Below are 16975 nucleotides of genomic sequence, written 5' to 3'. Positions count from 1 at the left end.
GGGTGGATTTTGGGTTATTTCTCTTAAATAAGTTATGACACAATAACAAAAAAACAAAAATAAATAAAAAAACATTAGTTCAATGACACAACGTTAATCTAAGTGAATTATTTTCCATTTTCTCACCACTCTGAAGGACAAACAAGCACCAAGTTGATAAGAGCAGTTTTATTTTTTCTTCACGATACCATTTATTGTATTTACAATATGTAAACAAGAACGAGACACAAGCTCAAAACAGACATGCTCACAGGAAATAATATCCAGCCAAAAATACAGTTTCTATACATGTCCACCCAGTTCTTAGACACAGTCTGACCAGGATTTACATCAGCTTTGGGTAACCAGTTAAACAGAGACTTTGCTCAGTGATGACATTCATGTGAAGTACTTTATTTTCAAATAACTTTTGTTTTTAGACACATAGAAATGTGATTTCAATAAACATACTATAAAAACATATAACACTATAAATATTGTTCAGGTATCTTCTTACAAAAACTTTGTACAGTTTACATTTTTTAGTTATTTTTAATAAATCAGATATTTTTTTTTTTTTTTTACGTAGGCCTATAAGATGTGGAACGACAATACAAAACTGGTATGAGACAAAAATGCCACCACTTACATGAAGAGGACATGGTTGAAATGTGATCATTAAACTTGCATTACTCACAACACCTCAGTTGACGTGAAGCAGATGTGGTTTAAACCAACGATGACACTTGCATAACTCAAAATATCTCTGATGGCACCATGGTAAATGTGTATCTACTGCTGATGGCCGTTTCAAATGTTTTGTCTCGCAATATGGAGATCAATCAACAAAATAAAAACAGCCGTGAGGTGCTTAGAAGCAGCATTGAAAGGAATATTGTGGAAAATATTCTGTGGGTTTATACAATCTTGTTCAAAGCTGAAAGAAGTGGTAACAGAGCTATTACATAAAGCTACAGTATGAAAACATACAGACTCACATTTTATTTCTCAAGAAAGACTACTTTCACATGCTGAATCCACCCTTTGTGGAAACTGAGAATGAGCGGTGAACCAAAAAAAAAAAAAAAAAAAAAAAGTCCACCAAACTGATGTACACGTGGGAATGAGAAAAATCCAAGTGATTTGTCACAGAGGTGCAAGCCTTGAAGCACCGAACAGCGGCATCACAAAGTGTGCCTGTAGAGTTGAAGTTAGGTCACAGTAACACCAGCACTGTCTTTGCTTTTGTCTATGAATGTGGGAGAGTTGCTTTTGTCTGATATGGATCCTGTACCTGGGGGTATGGTCTGTGTGGCAGGAGAGTGGCTTGATGATTTGACTGAGGGGTCAGAGTTGGAGTCCACCTCTGGCTCCTGCTGCGATCCTGAGGCTGGAAGGAAAAAGCAAAATATAACATGAGAAAAGTCACACTGTGCATATATGCTTTAGGTTTGCCTTTCATCCCACAGATGATGTAAGAAAGGAAAAAGTCTGCAATAATAAATACAAATAGGTTCTTTTGCAAAGTCACACGATACTTTTAGGGCTTAGTGGCCATAGGGATGTTTTTACAGAGGGACCGACTGTACGGAGGCTGATTTCATGTTCATTTTATCTGACAGCATAGCCAGAGCAAGACAACACAAAAAAAAAACTGCCTTACAATTTCAAGCAGGAATGTTAAAGATTCTGTCTCTAAAAACTGAAATGGCATCAAATAACCATCCTACAGAAGTCTTGTGCGACTGTACAGACTGTTTTCTGCTAAATCCAGGTATGAAACAACCCATATACTAAATATATTATCAGTAGGAGATTCATTGTGTCAGACACATCATCCTTTTGTACAATTATAAAAGAAAATCCTGATTACTAAGGTCCAGTAATATTCTCCAAAATCAATATTCTTCTGAATAACATCAAAAGACACCTATTCTCATGGTACACAGTAAATGATATATTCTTCAGTATACAGCTCCTGTAGTAGAATAGATTACCTTTAAATTAATGCCACTTCAATGTCATGGGTCTTACATGCCAAACAACATTTTACTTTTGGGTGGTAATACTTGATGAGCATGTACAGGGTGCTTCATCTGCAACAGACACACTGCTGTGGTGGTGAATTGACATTGATCAGACTGATGACAGCTCTGTCATCATTAAGTGCCCCTCGGCCATCTCTCCTTTACTACAGCGTCATGTTTTCATGTTGTTCCCCATCTTTTGTAGGCTCCATTGAAAACCTTTGTGTGAAAGCTTTGTGCACAGTGCAAAATATTAATCAACATAAGACGGTATTTTATCAGTTTTTCCAAATTGAATCAATTTATCAGAAGTGTGTTTATGTTACCTGACTGTGTGCAGGACTTCATGTGCTCTGGCCAGTGGGCTTGTTGGCAGGGGTAATCACAGTAACTGGTGTTCCAGCAGCAGTAGAAGATGGCCTCCTTCCTGCAGTTGGCGCACCACTGTTTCTTTTTGGTCTCGTCCACTGCCTGCTGCTTTTCCACTTCCATCTGCTTTTTCACCTCAGCCACCAATCGTTCTCTTTCCTGCTCCAGACTCTGCCTCATCTCGGCCATCGTCAGTTCTGCATTTAAGCCAGAGAAAGACAAAAAAAAAAAAAAAAAAAAACTCATCTGAGACTTATGAGTAAAGCAGCTAATGTTCCGGTAAAACCTGTCTGAAGAGTGCATAAACTCTCAGGTGGTGAGGAGACATGCAGTCTTGAAAGCAGAAAACGTACCCAGATTGTGCTTCATCTCTGACAACTCTTGCTGATGCAGCCACTGGAGCTTCTCAATCTCTATCCTTAACCGTCGAATCTGAGGCAAAAATACACAGCAATTAGGATCACTCAGAATAGTACAATGACGCATCAAAATGCACCCATTTGAATGTTGAATGTTTACCTCTGCAATGGTGTTTCCTGAAGTGCTTTTGGAAAGATCGTTGTAGATTTCAGTCATTGTCCCCTTTATCGAGTCCATGATCTGCAAAGTTTTGGCAAAGCAACGGGATTTTAGACAGTTTTAACTATTCTAATCCTGTAAAAATGACATCAACAGTTATTTAAATGTATATGAAGCTCTTTCATGTAAGTCCTTTCCCTTAAGTCACATACAGTACATCTAAATTGTTCCAAAATCATAACATGTGAATGTAATGACAGCGCTGAGGACTCCAACTTACTTTGTTTGTGTATTTGGCTATATCTGCAGCGACATCTGCAGAGACTGTGGGGATCTGCATATCTCCTGACATGTAAGAAGAGCTACCCGATGTGACCGGGGCAGCTGTTGATGAGGACGCATTCTGAGGCGGGTCTTTTTGTTGCCCTGCAGAGGATAAAGTAGGAAAAAAATAAGAAGGATATATTTAGATACACTTTTAAATTGTTATATCTCAATGAATAATTATGAAGGTGTACATACCTTTGGCTGCTTGTCTGGTCTGATAGCGAGTACTTGAAGAGGAGTTTTGCGGTTGTAACTGCAGCTGCTGTGGACTGCGTGTCTGCCCCGGACTCTGGGCCTGTGTCTGCACAGCCGACTGCTCTCCATGCTGCTGCTGCTGCCTCTGCACCTTCTGCATGTGCCACTTCTGTGACGACGTTTGAAACTTAGTGGGATTCCAAACCACCGCACGCTGCACGGCTTGAGCTGTCTCTTTAGGCAGTAGAGGGCGCTGTTTCTTCAGAACTGCAGGTCCTGGGGATGTTGTGGAGACAGGAGAGGGGGCACTGGTAGATCCACTGGTGGTAGTAGTGGTGGCGCTGGGCTGACCAGAAGCTGCAGTGGACACAAGGTTGAGCGCTGCTGTGATAGAAGGTTGTAAGGAGTCTTTCAGGTTGGACGCAGCTTCTCGTGCTGGTGTGACAGATGCAGAAGATGAAAGCAGTTTACCTGAGCAGAAGAAAAATAATAATAATAAGGGTGAGGAATTCTGGAAAATAGGAGGTTTGAAAAGTCAGAGAGTTTATCAGGCACTGGAAGTGTCGTCAGCTGACAATTCCCGACCTGCCTTACAAGCCCAAACAAGTCAATTAAGGCCAAATGAGATAATCAAGTTTTGAGATGTTACAGTTGGATGTGAAAGCAAAAAGCAACAGTGCAGTAACATTTAAGGAAAGGCTCATTTTTAAATGTCTTTTACAGAGGAATATTTACTTTATTTCACTACAAAAATCAACAAAATGTGATTTTTGCTCATTGGTGCTCTAACTTTTGCATAAAACTGTTTTTGGAAACCAGAAATGGCCTTTGACACAAATTTGATGACAAAATAGCCAAGAAAGTTTAGAGAATAAATGATTGGAAATTACTTGTGGGACGCTGACAGTGGCCTTCTGTGAACTGTGTGTGTGCTGTAACATTATAATACCATTTAAGAGTACCATTTCCTACAAACTGAGATACAAGTCATAATGAGAATGACAGGAGAAAGTAATTACAGTTTTCCAAAGGCCTCACCTTCCAACTTGGCAACACTAGACTCTTTGAGAGTTTTGGCACCAGAAGACCCCAGCTCTCTTCTCGCCCTCTTTGAGTCACGGCCTCCATGTTCATCCCCAAGATCAATCACCAGCTCTCTTTCAGAATCAGAGTCTTGTTCAGGCACTGATGTAGCAGCAGCTGCTCTGCCCTCCTCTGGAGCTTTGGGCTTATCAATGTGAGGCTGAGTGTGGGGTGTTTTGGGCTTATCCTGGAGGTCCCTATCTGAGCCATTGCTACTCTGCTTCTCTTTGAGCAGAGGTTGAGAGGTGACTTTTACCCCTGTGCCCGCAACTCCCTCCTTATTGTCTCCCTCCGTGCTCGCTTTGGGCCTTTTTCTCTCTGCTTTGTCCTTGTCATCCTGGGCGGAGCTCTTTGGCTTGTGTTCGTCATCACTGAGGTACTCGCTGTCACTTGAGTCTGATTTCTCGGAGTCCTCAGAGTCACTGTGATCCACATCCCTGTATACATCTTCAGAAATCTCATCAATACCTGTGTGGAGAGATGTACATTCTTCATTATGCGTTTTTGAAAGTGTTAACTAATCTTTGTCAGAACAGAGCAAAGGCAAATAATAAAATCGTTCTTTAGTAATAGCTGTTATCTAACCCGTCACAAAGTCACACAGTGTCATAACAGGACATGTTGTAAAACAAATCATGTTATGACACATTTATCAAAATATAAAATCCAAATTATTCTTGCAAATGGGCATTATACATAATAAGTGAAATACTTTTGTACTCTGTTATGATATAATGTATCTTATGTTTACACTCTTTAAGTGTAGACATCACATTGCATGTCATGTACAGTACTTGTTGTAAAGTTCTGTGACAAAACAAAACACAAAGTGATTGTGAATGTACCGAGCTGTGCCTTGCAGCTTTCAATAGTCTTGTCCAGACTCCTGATGGGTCTCTTTAGGGTTGCGAGAGTAGCTGGTGCTCCCTGTTGTTGCTGTTGTTGTTGCACGGTCTCACTCAGCTCCTTCAGGTCCATCTCAGCCTTCACTCGATCTGAAAGGAACGGGTACATGTTGGATTAAAGCACAAATTCACGAATGAAGTCATGATAATAATAAGTATTAGCCTTCGCGACAACATAAATACAGGAAATTTGTGCTGTTGGCACTGACCTAGGTTGAGATTGAGGATGCCCCCCGTGGCTGCAGTCCTCTCCTGCTTGGGCACCAGTCCAGGGTTAAAAGGCTTCGGGCTTCCTGTCACACTGCCTGCAGCACCCATCTTCCCTGAGAGAGGAGATGCTGTAATTACAAGACAAAAAATGATTAGTTAATTTGTAATAAAAGTATCAGATATAATGTTTCAAAAAAGCATCATTGCAGTCACCGCAGCCAGAGTAATGTAAGCATGAGCATTTGTTTACCAGTGCAGTCCATAGATTCTTCTCCGGTGCTATAATGGAAAGCAGGATTCCTGCTGGCCTTTTCCATATCTTGCTCTCCATCGGACCCGGTGTGAACCGAGGAGTTGGTGCTCATGGGAGACCGAGGCATGTCTGTCATTGACACCCGCCGACTCAAACTACTGGGTGTAGAGCTCTTGTTGAGGACCATCTTGGGAGATGCGGTTATATCAAAGTTGAAGCGAAGTTTATCTAGTTTCTCTGTTTTTACCGTCCCAGCACCGGGGTTGGAGGGATCCAGTAGCATCTGTAGTTGGTTGTTGGGTGTGTAGGGAGTGCGGAATGGTGCGTAGTTAAAGACCCCAAATTTCTTGCGAATGTTTTCCACATAGACCTCCATCTCTTGCATGGCACTGTTGAAAATGCTCTTTGTTTTCTTCACAGAGAAAGGGATCTCTTTGGACATGAGGTAGCAGTTGTTGATGGGAACCCAGGCCCTGTGTGGAAGGACAGCACAAAGCACAATAAATCATTTAATAAAACAGACCAACAAGGACACTAATCATGGCCGAATCTGGATCAAACAACTGTAATACAAGGAGCCTGTTTCCTCTATAGTGCACAAAGATTAATGTTACCTGTCGTGTTGCCCAAAGAAGCGTGCATCTACTTGCCCATCTTTTTCACGTAGTGCTTTTGCTGGCCAGAAAGGAAAGCCCTTGAGCTTAGCCCAGACCAGAGGGTGTGGTTGACTCTGTTGGAAAAAACAAACAAACAATGAGATCAAGTGCTTCGCAGACATACAACTGTATAAATTCAGCTTAAATATAGTATTTAAGATAAAAATTTAAAAAAGACCTACACATGGCTCACAGAACCAGTTGTCCCTTTTTTGGCATGAAGACAGGTAGCACTCAGGACACACCTCAATCTCATTCATCTAAAAATACATAGAAAATGCCAAGAATTACATTCATCCATAAATTAAATATATTTACAAAACCATTGGCATCATTAGGTTAGTAAAGATTCTTTACCTCATGTTCACAGATCTTGACAATGACTTTTGCAGTTGCTGTTAACTTGTGGTTACCTGGAACGAGGACACAATTTTATTTATATTTTCATTTGTAAATTAGTAAAGTAGATGGATTAATAATATATATCGGCACTCTACCTCCATTATAGATGATACAATTGTGTAAGATCCATTTCATATCAGCAAGAAAAGCTTCAGTGCAGCCATACATTTTCTTTTTGACATTCTATTGAAGAGTGAAAATAATAAAAGAATTAATGACAAGAAGCATCAGTGAAAATAAGCATTTTGTAAGACTTTTTGCCATTTATTTTAATTTTTTTTATAATTTTTACTGTGCAAAATGAAATAAATATTGGTACCTTCTCTAAAGTACACAAGTCCATGGGATGGAAGATGTACTCTGCATAATCCGGGTGCTGTTCCAAAGATACCGGTTTCTGAAAAGGCTCAGTCTGCTCAGTTTGGGCAAATGTGAAATCAAAAAACAGATGCATTAGTCCAAATTTGTTGCCTCATTTCCTGGATATATTTCCAAAAGTTATGTGTTTGAATATAAAACCCACTCTTGGGCACAGACAGACTGTAATACAACCCTTACCCCAGGCTGTTTAATCTTTTGGAGTGCATATTTCAGCAAGTAGGAGAGCTGATCTATCGTCAGCATTGTCATTGCCTTGCTCTGAGTTTCAATGCATTCAGCAACTGTTATTTTCTGCAACAAAAAAATGATTTATTAATGAATGTACAAGACAAACTACAAACACCAAGCAAAACTAAGGAACACAGAGACTAAGTACATCTTTGTTCTATAGTTTACATTATCTGCTATCTTTTGATTTAACGTGTACATGATAAAAAAAGAAAGAAAAAAAAAAAGAAGAAAACTGTGCCACTGAGTTGAATTTAATGATGAACTTTATTCCTCTAATAATTCCCTGACATTGTGGGCTATTAGATACGCTTGCAGGGGTGTCACACCATGTGTCATGCAGGGCCAAGAGGGTGCAGGTTTTGGATCAACTAAAGCAGGTGATTGCATTTATTTGTTTCTCCTCACTGGCCGGAACTGCTCATGGCACATATTGCGACGCCCCTTCCTGTCCACTCAGCAAGCGTCATTACCACCGTCATTTGTGTATAACCACACACATGCATGTCTTCTGCGAGATACCTCACACTCTGGACAAAACCAGTCGCCCTCGGGCTCAGCTGGTAGTTTGAGGCACTTGGCGTGGTACACCCTGGGGCAGAGCTCACAGCAGAGCACCTGACCCTCGCGGTGGCACAGCCAGCAGTAGAAGTCATTCCTGCCGTCCTGCGGTACAACATCAACAGGGTCTGTGGTGAGTGCTGGCTGCTTCATATAGTAAAAGGGACCATGTCTTAGCTCTGACTGAAATGCAGGCAAGAGAAACAGGGGGGCAGGTTTCAAAAAACACGCAGGAACACAAAAAGGTGCAATGCAACAGAAACAAGGCAACAGTAAGGTGGGATAAGCAGGGTAAGCAGCATAGAGGGTAATACATACGATAAATCTAACACAATTTGTTTATAACAAATACGTAAACTATCTGAACACCTAGTCACGTGACAGTTTCAACTGAAAGACTAACCCAACAGGTTTTGGAGTGTGAGCTTAAGCATAGCTCATCTTTCACCTGATGTGGCTCTCTGGTAAGTACCCAACTGTTATCTTACTAATGCTTCATTACTGGATGAATAGAAGCTGATTTATTTGGTTTAATAGCTCAAGATCATTTTTTTCTCAGTGTTAATCACCTTGAGCTTACACCAAATAAATGTTTGGTGTTCATTTTCAATAGTAGTGATAAAGTTTAACTTATCCCAGAGAACCAAATCATGTATTCTAACACTAGCATGAAAGTGCAAACTATGCTTATGCCACATACGTGTCCAAAAATAATACTACATAGGTTAAAAATAACTTTCAACATGCAGGTTAACATGGGAATCACTAAGCTATATATTAATGCCAAAGTGCCAAAATGCACAACACCTTAATACGGCAAAACAGCTGGATATAAATAACCATTAGTGACTGATGTTACATTTTAGTAGTAATCAATAACACAAATCAAGTGGGGCTTTTTTTTTTTTTTTTTTTTTTAAAGGATTTTGAGTTGACCATATATGCATTTGTGAAACACCCTCCAACCTACAGACATGCAGTATTCACCCTCACAGCAGGTTACACTCTTATATGTTGTTCCCCTTTTAAAATACCAGTATGTTTCAGTCATTATCAAAACTGGTGTGTTCTCATAGGCAATATGGCATATTTTTAAAACAAAAACAAGACGCCCAGGACTGTGCTTTTTCCATCTGCAGTATATGCAGGGTTCTGTTAAGAGTTTATTCAAATTTCTCTCGGTCTTGTTCTAGTCCGTAGGTTTCTGTTAGACTAGCTTAGAGAAGAAAACTAGCAGTGTAGCCTGTCAGAACTGTGTGTCAGGTGGTCAAATGGCTTCAGAAAAGCCCCCTGCAGCTTTCTGATGCTGGTTTCAAGAGGCTTTGACTATTTATTTTTAAAACCAACAATAATTGGCCAGCTGTCTGAGAGTGAAAGCGTACTCTGGGTTTTACTCCTCTCAGGCTTTCTTTTTCGATTCTTTACACAACTAACTACAGGACTTTTTGTGTGCACACAAGTTGTAATGCTTTCTATGAGAGCCACTGAAAATGTGCTCCCTTATTGTATTCCCTTTAACAGCCCACTTTTCACCCTGCCTCTTCAAATTGACTATAAACGCATGTAATTTCCGACGTGGTCTTTAACGCGTCATACTGTCACAAAATGTTAAGGGCTGGGTTACGTCTGAAAATAACTACTTTGCTTATTGCGTTTTCAGTGTGATGAATTGCTTAAGAACAAGATTAATTTTTGGCTGAGTGGACAGAGAAGGAGCCTTTGAGAACACACCAGGTTGTGAAATGAGCATACCGGAGCCCTTACCTGGTCCTTGTTGTTACAGCCCAAGGCCCCAGGCTTTTTCTTTTTCTTGATGGGGCTGGGGGAGGTGTCTGAGGGAGAGTGTCCATTGGAGGAATGGGTGGGACTGGACACCTTTCGTTTCTGTGGTGCCACCTGTCGCTCGGCCAACCCCGGTGGATCCGGGACTGGATGCGTAAAGACAGTTCAGGTCATCACACAACAGGAGTCACACTTGTTTTGTTCAATGCACTTAAGACCAACACATTACACAAGCTTAAGAAGATTAAAAGACAGGTGCAAAGACAGTAATTCAGACAGTCCTAGGATAAATCGGAGGGTATAAGGAGGGAAAAAGAAACCCAGAAACTGTAAAATGTCATCCTGATTATTTTAATAAGCCCAATGAGAACCCAAGGGATGAAGTGCCCTCTGAAGCATTCCGTTTCAGCTGAGAAAGACAATGGATTCAGTGTTTTAGCCTTCAATTTTTAGATACTATTAACCTAATCCTACAGCAATCACAGCAATCTAAAAAGCAATTACTAAAGATGCTTCCTGTAAACTAACTACAAGCCGTGTGCAAAAACAAGCAGACAGTAAGCCATAATACATTTCCTTTGCAATCACAGGAAACCAACAAAATGTATCAGATGCTGCTCTGAAACCTTACAGTAAATAACATCTACACTCGATCTAAAATGTTTGACTGCTAATGTGAGGTACTCGGCCTTAGAGACTTACCTTTGGATCGCACAGATGCATCCATCCCCTCTACCACATCAGACTCCGTCTTTATCTCCTCCTCAGCCAGACTGCAGAGCGCCGAACAGGGGCACACAGAAACACAGAAAGAGAGGCAAACACAAAGTCAGAAAGGATGCTGAGAAACCACATCAGCATAACAGTAAACAAGTGGAACACCACCTAAGGCACCCAAGTCCCAGAGGATCTGTCAATAGGGACTCTGCTGGTTTCCATCGTTATGGTTTTCATTTGATTTTACCACATCGCCGACGTTGTGGTGTGAAGTTCAAACCCTTTCCATATTATCAGTGACAATCCAGTCTGAAAATGTTCTTTATAGTGCAAGAGAGAGAATGGTAACAATCACCATGGCAACACTCCTCTCCGCTAAGCACAAGTTGAGAGTCTATAGACCTATAGTAACAAGGAAGCCAGAGGGAGTTGGTCCATACTACTGAAGGGACAGCCTTTCATGGTGATTAACAATATACATGTTTCTGGTACCTCATAAGCCCCTTCAGTAACAACAGGGTACCCTCGATGGATTTGAGCCCATTCATGGAGACCAATAGCAAGAGATCCATCTAGCAGCCTTCAAACTATAATAAGGATATGTTCGCATAATTGTGGCGTTTTGACTTTTGCGTTTCTCGAATTATAATTTCAGCCATCAACCTTGTTCCCCTCCGTTTTTACAAACGGACATACATCAGTATATCCGTTCATAATGAATCCATCCAAAAGCTAAAATTACAACACGCATATCTACTACTGGAAAAGCCTCCTTTCTTACATCTTTGCCTTTGCAAAGCATCTCATTTCCTCTGAGGAAAAAAAAAAAAAAAAAAAAAAAAAGAGGGCCTGGCGATAAATGAAGGTCTTTGAGTGTTTGGCTCCTCCTTTGTCAGAGCAACAGAGGGCCTCGTTCCAAGGATGTAGCCTTTATTCACAAGCCCGGAGAAGAAAACCCTCCCAAGGACCCCTGACAGGTCACACACTTGACCAGTTCATAGCTCTGGCTGCAGCTCTGGTTTCCAGCTAGGATGATGAGTTTTCAGGCCACAACTCAAAGGTCAACCACATTTGTGGGATAAGCCTCTTCTTTCTTTCTTTTTTTTTTTTTTCCCAGGAATGCTCCTCATTTCCCCTCCTCCATCCTTAAAGAGACATCCCACACAAAGTTAATCAAATGTCAGGCAGAGGAAAGTTAAAATGCCTATCTTTAAAGGTTTAATGAATGAGATACGACGAACCGAAACCCTTAAAGAGATTAGATGTGATCACATCAGCAAGTAAAACTATCCACACTTAAACATTACTCCAACCTAAATGTTACCATCGCAATGTAGGGACAATTAATCATTCAATGAACGAAAATTGTCATTCGATCCGAACAAAATATGCAGCTCACAATCATCGAGCTTTCTAAACACCTTCCTCTGTTCTTTCAAATATTCAGTAGACTCCACAGATAGCTTGTCAAACTGAAACCTCAGATAATAAAAGCATCAAAACTTGCATTGCCTGAACAGTGAAGGACGCGGGTCGAGCAGTGTTTCTTAAAAATATGGCATATGGGTATCCTGTTTCAGCCTGCCAACAGTCTCACACACACACACACACACACACACACACACACACACACACACACACACACACACACACACACACACACACACGCCCCCAACCCCTCCGGGGCCTTCCTGTTCCGGACTGAGTGAACAAACGAGGCCCACATGAAAATAAGACAACATTAGCCAAGTCATTCTGCTACGTGTAGCACAACCCTGAAAAGAGAGAACATTCGCCGTCACCAGGTTGCTGAACAAAGTGCCACAACCCTGACATTTGCATAATTAAAACTAACGGCAAGACATTGCTGCAACTACCAGAAAGACAGGATGAGCAGTAGTCAAAAAGCAATGATGATCCAAAGGGCTTTTTTTTTTTCAGATCAGGAGCTATGATCCATCATACAAGTAGTAGTTAGGCAAATTAGATCCTCAGCAGACTCTGAGATATATTCCAGAGAGATCAGGTTCAAGAAGACCCTCTCAGTATTCCCCTCTGCAAGTACTGTAGTACCTGATGGACAAAAAGGAAACAACACTGAGTCAATGCCTTTGGATTCCACTCCTGTGAGAGACGAGCAGGGTTCTCTCGTCACAGAAAATGGAGGCCACAGCTTGCTCCCCTCCCCCCTCTCCCCCATCCCCCACTCCAAGGCTCAGACTCAGGCACTGGCACATCCATGCAGGAGGACCAGAGAGATCTGTGGAGATTACAGTCCAACAATTTTAAAAAACACGGCTGTTTTCAGGGCAAACCTGCACTGGCAATAACAGAGACAGAGGACAGACGCCGAGAGGGAAGCACGGGGAAATCCAGTTAAGTGAGAAGCACTGATCTGTTTTTTTTTGTTTTGTTTTTGTTTTTAAATGTCTTTGATCTTGGCTTCCTTCCTTCCCCATGAATACTGCTGTCATAGCATAGCTACAACTTCATTTTCAGGAAAATAAAAACAACACTGTAAAGCCACAGTCAGATCCTGGCTAAGCTATTCTCCATATGTAAATGAATAATGATTTTAAAAACATTAAATAGAGAAATATCTGTCATGTGGCTCTATTTGGAAATCCGGAAATCTGCCATTGAAAACACTGGGAATTCATATTATTGACTAAAAAAAACATCCTACTCAGCTTGCACCACAAAACCCCTGAGAGAATATTTGGCCTTGTAGTATCAAAAGACACAAATTCATTTTTCAAAAGACAAACAACCACATGCAAAAAAATGAAAAAAAAAAAAAAAAAATGCAGACTGTTAACTTTTGCTTATCCTGACAGTAACAAAAACAAAAATAATTCAAAGCATAAGATGCAAACATTTCATAAAATAATGATTTTAGCTTTATAAATATGACTCTTCTAGCACCAATCCCAACACTTCATACTGCTAGTATGTACAGTATATCCTGTATAAAAGAAAGATTTGACCTGGATCTTATACACGGCTGTAAAGGGTGAATCAAAGATGGCTGTGGAATTTTCCAGAAGGCCCTTGCTCTCCCTGCTGCTCTCCCTCAGATTGTCAATCTTTAACCTCAACTGCAGCTGCAATTGGCTGGAGGGCCAACAGGGTGGAACATTATTGGTCGGCTGTGCTATGCCACACAGATCACAGTGTGCAGACTCCCCTCTTCCTCTTAAATAGCATTTTTTTTTTTTTTTTTTTTTTTTTTTTTGCTGCAATGCAGAGATTTCCCCCTGCATCACACTTTTTAGTTCTCTTTCAGTTGAGGTTGCCCCTCTTGATTAAGACATTTTAAAAAAGAAAAAGGTGTTTTTTTTGTTGTTTTTTTTAAAAGGCCTTATGGGAGATTTATATTCATGGTTGAGACACATAACTCAGTGGCTGTTATTCAAGCTCTGTCGCCCGGTTAATAGGCTGCGTTGCTTTGATGCCCCACAAAAACGTGCTCCAAACACCAGGACGTTACACATTACTGACACATTTAGCTGTAAATGTACCATTTATGTCACATGCTCTCTCGGGCAGATTAACTTTTGGTTTTGGTTTTACAGAGTATGAATTAATTGTAGCTTAAGAAGAAACACTGACTTGTTACGTTACTGTTTTCTGGCTGTTGTGTAGATGAAAAATGCCTCCTGTCAGGCCGCAAAAGAAAATAAATCCTTCTTTGTTTCCCCTACGCAGTTGAAAAAATATGCAGCATGACATAACATAACACGTAACCGTCTAGTTACGTCCTGAAAAACATCTTATGACATATTAATATTGTTTCCAAACTTGGAAGCAACAACAGTGTAAAGCCTCGTCACACATCTTTAGATTTTCACATTCCTTCTCAACTGCATTTTTAGATTCTGCTTCATAGCATTTCATTTCATCTTATGTAAAGCACAGTATTTTGGTTTGAAACGTGTTATACAAATAAACCTGCCCTGCCTTTGTGTCCTTTCATAAAACCTGTTTTTTTTTCCCCCCTTTAAATATCTGGATCAACAACAAGATGTTTTTTGTTTTGTGAAAACAGGTAAAAACAGCAACAGGGAAAAGAGAAAACAAACATGATCTTTCAACAGCAGCACATTTTAAATACTGTCAGACACACAAGAACGCAGGTGTCACATACAGATCCTGACAAGTCTCCTGCTGTTTCTCTGACAGGCTGTCTGATCTGTGAAGTGAAGGCTAAAGTTCTTCCAAGAGGAGCTCTCTCAACACAAAATGGCCACGGTCTGCTCTGAGAGTGGAGGAAGCGGTTTCACAATAGTACTGTGGTGTGAAAGAAGCCAGGGGCAAGAAACTCAGGGCCTACGACTCCATACAGATGTAAACCAGTGTTTTAACAGTTCATTTCTAAATATTAGACTGTAAAAACTGGAAGAGATTTGCCCTGTGATAAAGGTCTTCGAATGTGGGCTCATCTTTTGACCAGTATGGAGCAAAAACTCCTGCTTCAGTGGAGTTTTCTTGTATGTATACCAGATCATACAGTTTTGAGTTTCTGAAGAATATATTTCACAAAAACCTATGAAAACACCAGAGAGAAATACAGTATTGAGTTATGCCCTGTACTCACTTGCCCTCCTAACAAACACATCTGTTGCCCCCTGCATCTATTACCCGGCTTGGCATGACAGAAGAAAACAGTACAGAGCCAATCCACTTACAAAGGGTACATAATGCCCCCCCTTCCTCCTCCTCGTCCACTGCCCATCCCCCATTCTTTCTCTGCCAGCCTACAACACAAGGCTGCCACAACAGAAAGGAGATGTGGGTGCCATTTTTAAATCCAACTCTCTTTTGCATTATAAAAAAAAAAAGGAAAAGGATTTGCCATGGTCCACTCTGCCTCCTGTATGGCAGCCTGGTTGTCTGGGGCACCCATGTGACCCTGAGACATAGAGAGAGAGCAAGGGTGAGAGTCGTTACCCAACCCCCCACCCTCAGTGCTGTGGAGCACAGAGGCCTGCCGAGGCCTCCAATCCACCCCAGCTCCTCCTCCTGCTGCTGCTGCTGCTGCTAAACAGATTTTAAGGTGTGCACGTTTCATCATTAGAAACCAACATTCACCACAACAACAAGAAGGAAGCCATGTCGTTATCAGAAGGCTGAGATAAAAAAGACAGAGCTTACCTCTGTGGATGCATGGCTGCCTGACACACTGTTATGTCAACACTTATAAAACATGGAGGACACTCTCAGCCCTCAGCCGGGGAAGGCTCCGCTCTTCAAGCAAGGCGATCAGGCCCCGGTGATGTTAGCCAGATCCTGACTGGTCGCTTTCCTCACAGGCAGGATACAAGGCCGCACCTGATTGGCCGAAATGTTTCCTGAGTAATTATCTTTGTTCAGTGCAGGCAGGGGCAGCACTGAGAGTCAGAGACAGGGGAAGAAAAATAAGCACAGAGCTCGGTCTAAAAACAGAAAATAATGTCATTAATATGGGTATTTTTGACATACAAACCCCATTTAACAAGGTTTTGAAGCTTCCAGGTGTAGAATCTGGTGGTGGCTGGCTTAGTTGAAGGCTTTAGAAGTAGAAATGGCAGCATGTAGAGTGTTGGTAGCAGGACACCATGGCTTCTCTGCACAAGCCTCCATTTTTTTTTTATGTGGAGAGGGCCTTTGTTTAAACTCCTCCCTCCCTCTTGGCTGTATTCAGAGAAAGGAGAGGCTACAGCTCTTCACATATTTTGGCAGGTCAGTCTGCAAATAAAAAAAAAAAAAGAAGATTTAAAATGCAAAATGTTATATACACTTGTGTAATCGTTTGTATAGATTATTAAAGAAGACCTGAGTTTAGAATTAATAATGTATTGTTATGTAACACTTTTCTGCTGTTGCTCTAACCACCTTAATATATAATGGCCTACCTAATGAATGTTAACCAAACAAACAACTATGCATACAAGCCTGTGTGTTTAGCAAACTGTAAAATAAAATGGAATAAAATATCCATGTTCCTTTCTCCTCCTCCATAAGAAGAAAAATTCAAATTAAATACTGGAAGAGTTGTCCTTTTTGACTTTCAGCAGCACACTGAGGCACAACCATATATTCAGAGATCGGAGAAAGAAAAATCTCTGCAATGTTATGTAGTCCTGTGCAATAACCCTGCCAATGAATACAATATTCAGAATATATACAGTGCTCTTATTTTGCAGAGACTGTATTATTTGTTCAGTCTGCTGCCTGGTAATTAGTGAGACAATGAGTGAGATAAATTAATCAATTGCATTGTTTGCAAATAACTGAGCTCTTCTTTTTAACTAGAAAAAAAACACCTAACTAATGATATCCTCAATATATATCTAGTCCATCTTTTAAATAGTTAAATGGAAAAGGCTGCTAACTGAATGG

The 16975-nt window shown here is 40.8% G+C and overlaps 1 protein-coding gene across 4 annotated transcripts; it reads right to left on the bottom strand.

The window, feature by feature from the left end:
* Positions 1–153: 153 nt before the first annotated feature.
* On the bottom strand, positions 154–16336 carry LOC138635532 (MYND-type zinc finger-containing chromatin reader ZMYND8-like). Of its 4 annotated transcripts, XM_069723070.1 has the most exons (21): positions 16080–16336; positions 15749–15984; positions 10580–10650; positions 9860–10023; positions 8057–8278; positions 7484–7597; positions 7245–7337; positions 7021–7108; positions 6881–6936; positions 6706–6783; positions 6482–6597; positions 5865–6340; positions 5614–5742; positions 5345–5494; positions 4455–4967; positions 3417–3887; positions 3175–3320; positions 2895–2975; positions 2729–2807; positions 2333–2572; positions 154–1369 (listed from the first exon to the last, which is right to left on the bottom strand). In XM_069723070.1, exons 2-21 carry the CDS (start codon positions 15760–15762, stop codon positions 1191–1193), a joined length of 3480 nt encoding a protein of 1159 aa, XP_069579171.1. In that variant the 5' UTR covers positions 15763–15984; positions 16080–16336; the 3' UTR covers positions 154–1190. The 4 variants fall into 4 exon arrangements, with proteins under 4 accessions (XP_069579171.1, XP_069579162.1, XP_069579184.1 ...); XM_069723061.1 differs by having other exon boundaries at positions 15749–16336; XM_069723083.1 differs by lacking the exons at positions 15749–15984; positions 16080–16336 and adding an exon at positions 13582–14015.
* Between the last annotated feature and the right edge of the window lie 639 nt (positions 16337–16975).

Source organism: Brachyistius frenatus, unplaced genomic scaffold, assembly GCF_029030835.1.
Source record: "Brachyistius frenatus isolate BFR_SWC_R1_liver_20210118 unplaced genomic scaffold, ASM2903083v1 Contig_6, whole genome shotgun sequence".
Lineage (NCBI taxonomy): Eukaryota > Metazoa > Chordata > Actinopteri > Embiotocidae > Brachyistius > Brachyistius frenatus.
The sequence above is the reverse complement of the archived record's forward strand: the minus strand, read 5'-3'. Positions and strand labels throughout refer to the sequence as shown.

Excerpts from the sequence above, each read along its gene's own strand:
- LOC138635532 (XM_069723061.1), bottom strand. Across the intron at positions 10,024-10,579 it reads TGCATCTGTGCGATCCAAAG|TCCCGGATCCACCGGGGTTG; the intron begins GTAAGTCTCTAA and ends TTACGCATCCAG. Across the intron at positions 2,573-2,728 it reads AGAGATGAAGCACAATCTGG|AACTGACGATGGCCGAGATG; the intron begins GTACGTTTTCTG and ends GCTTAAATGCAG.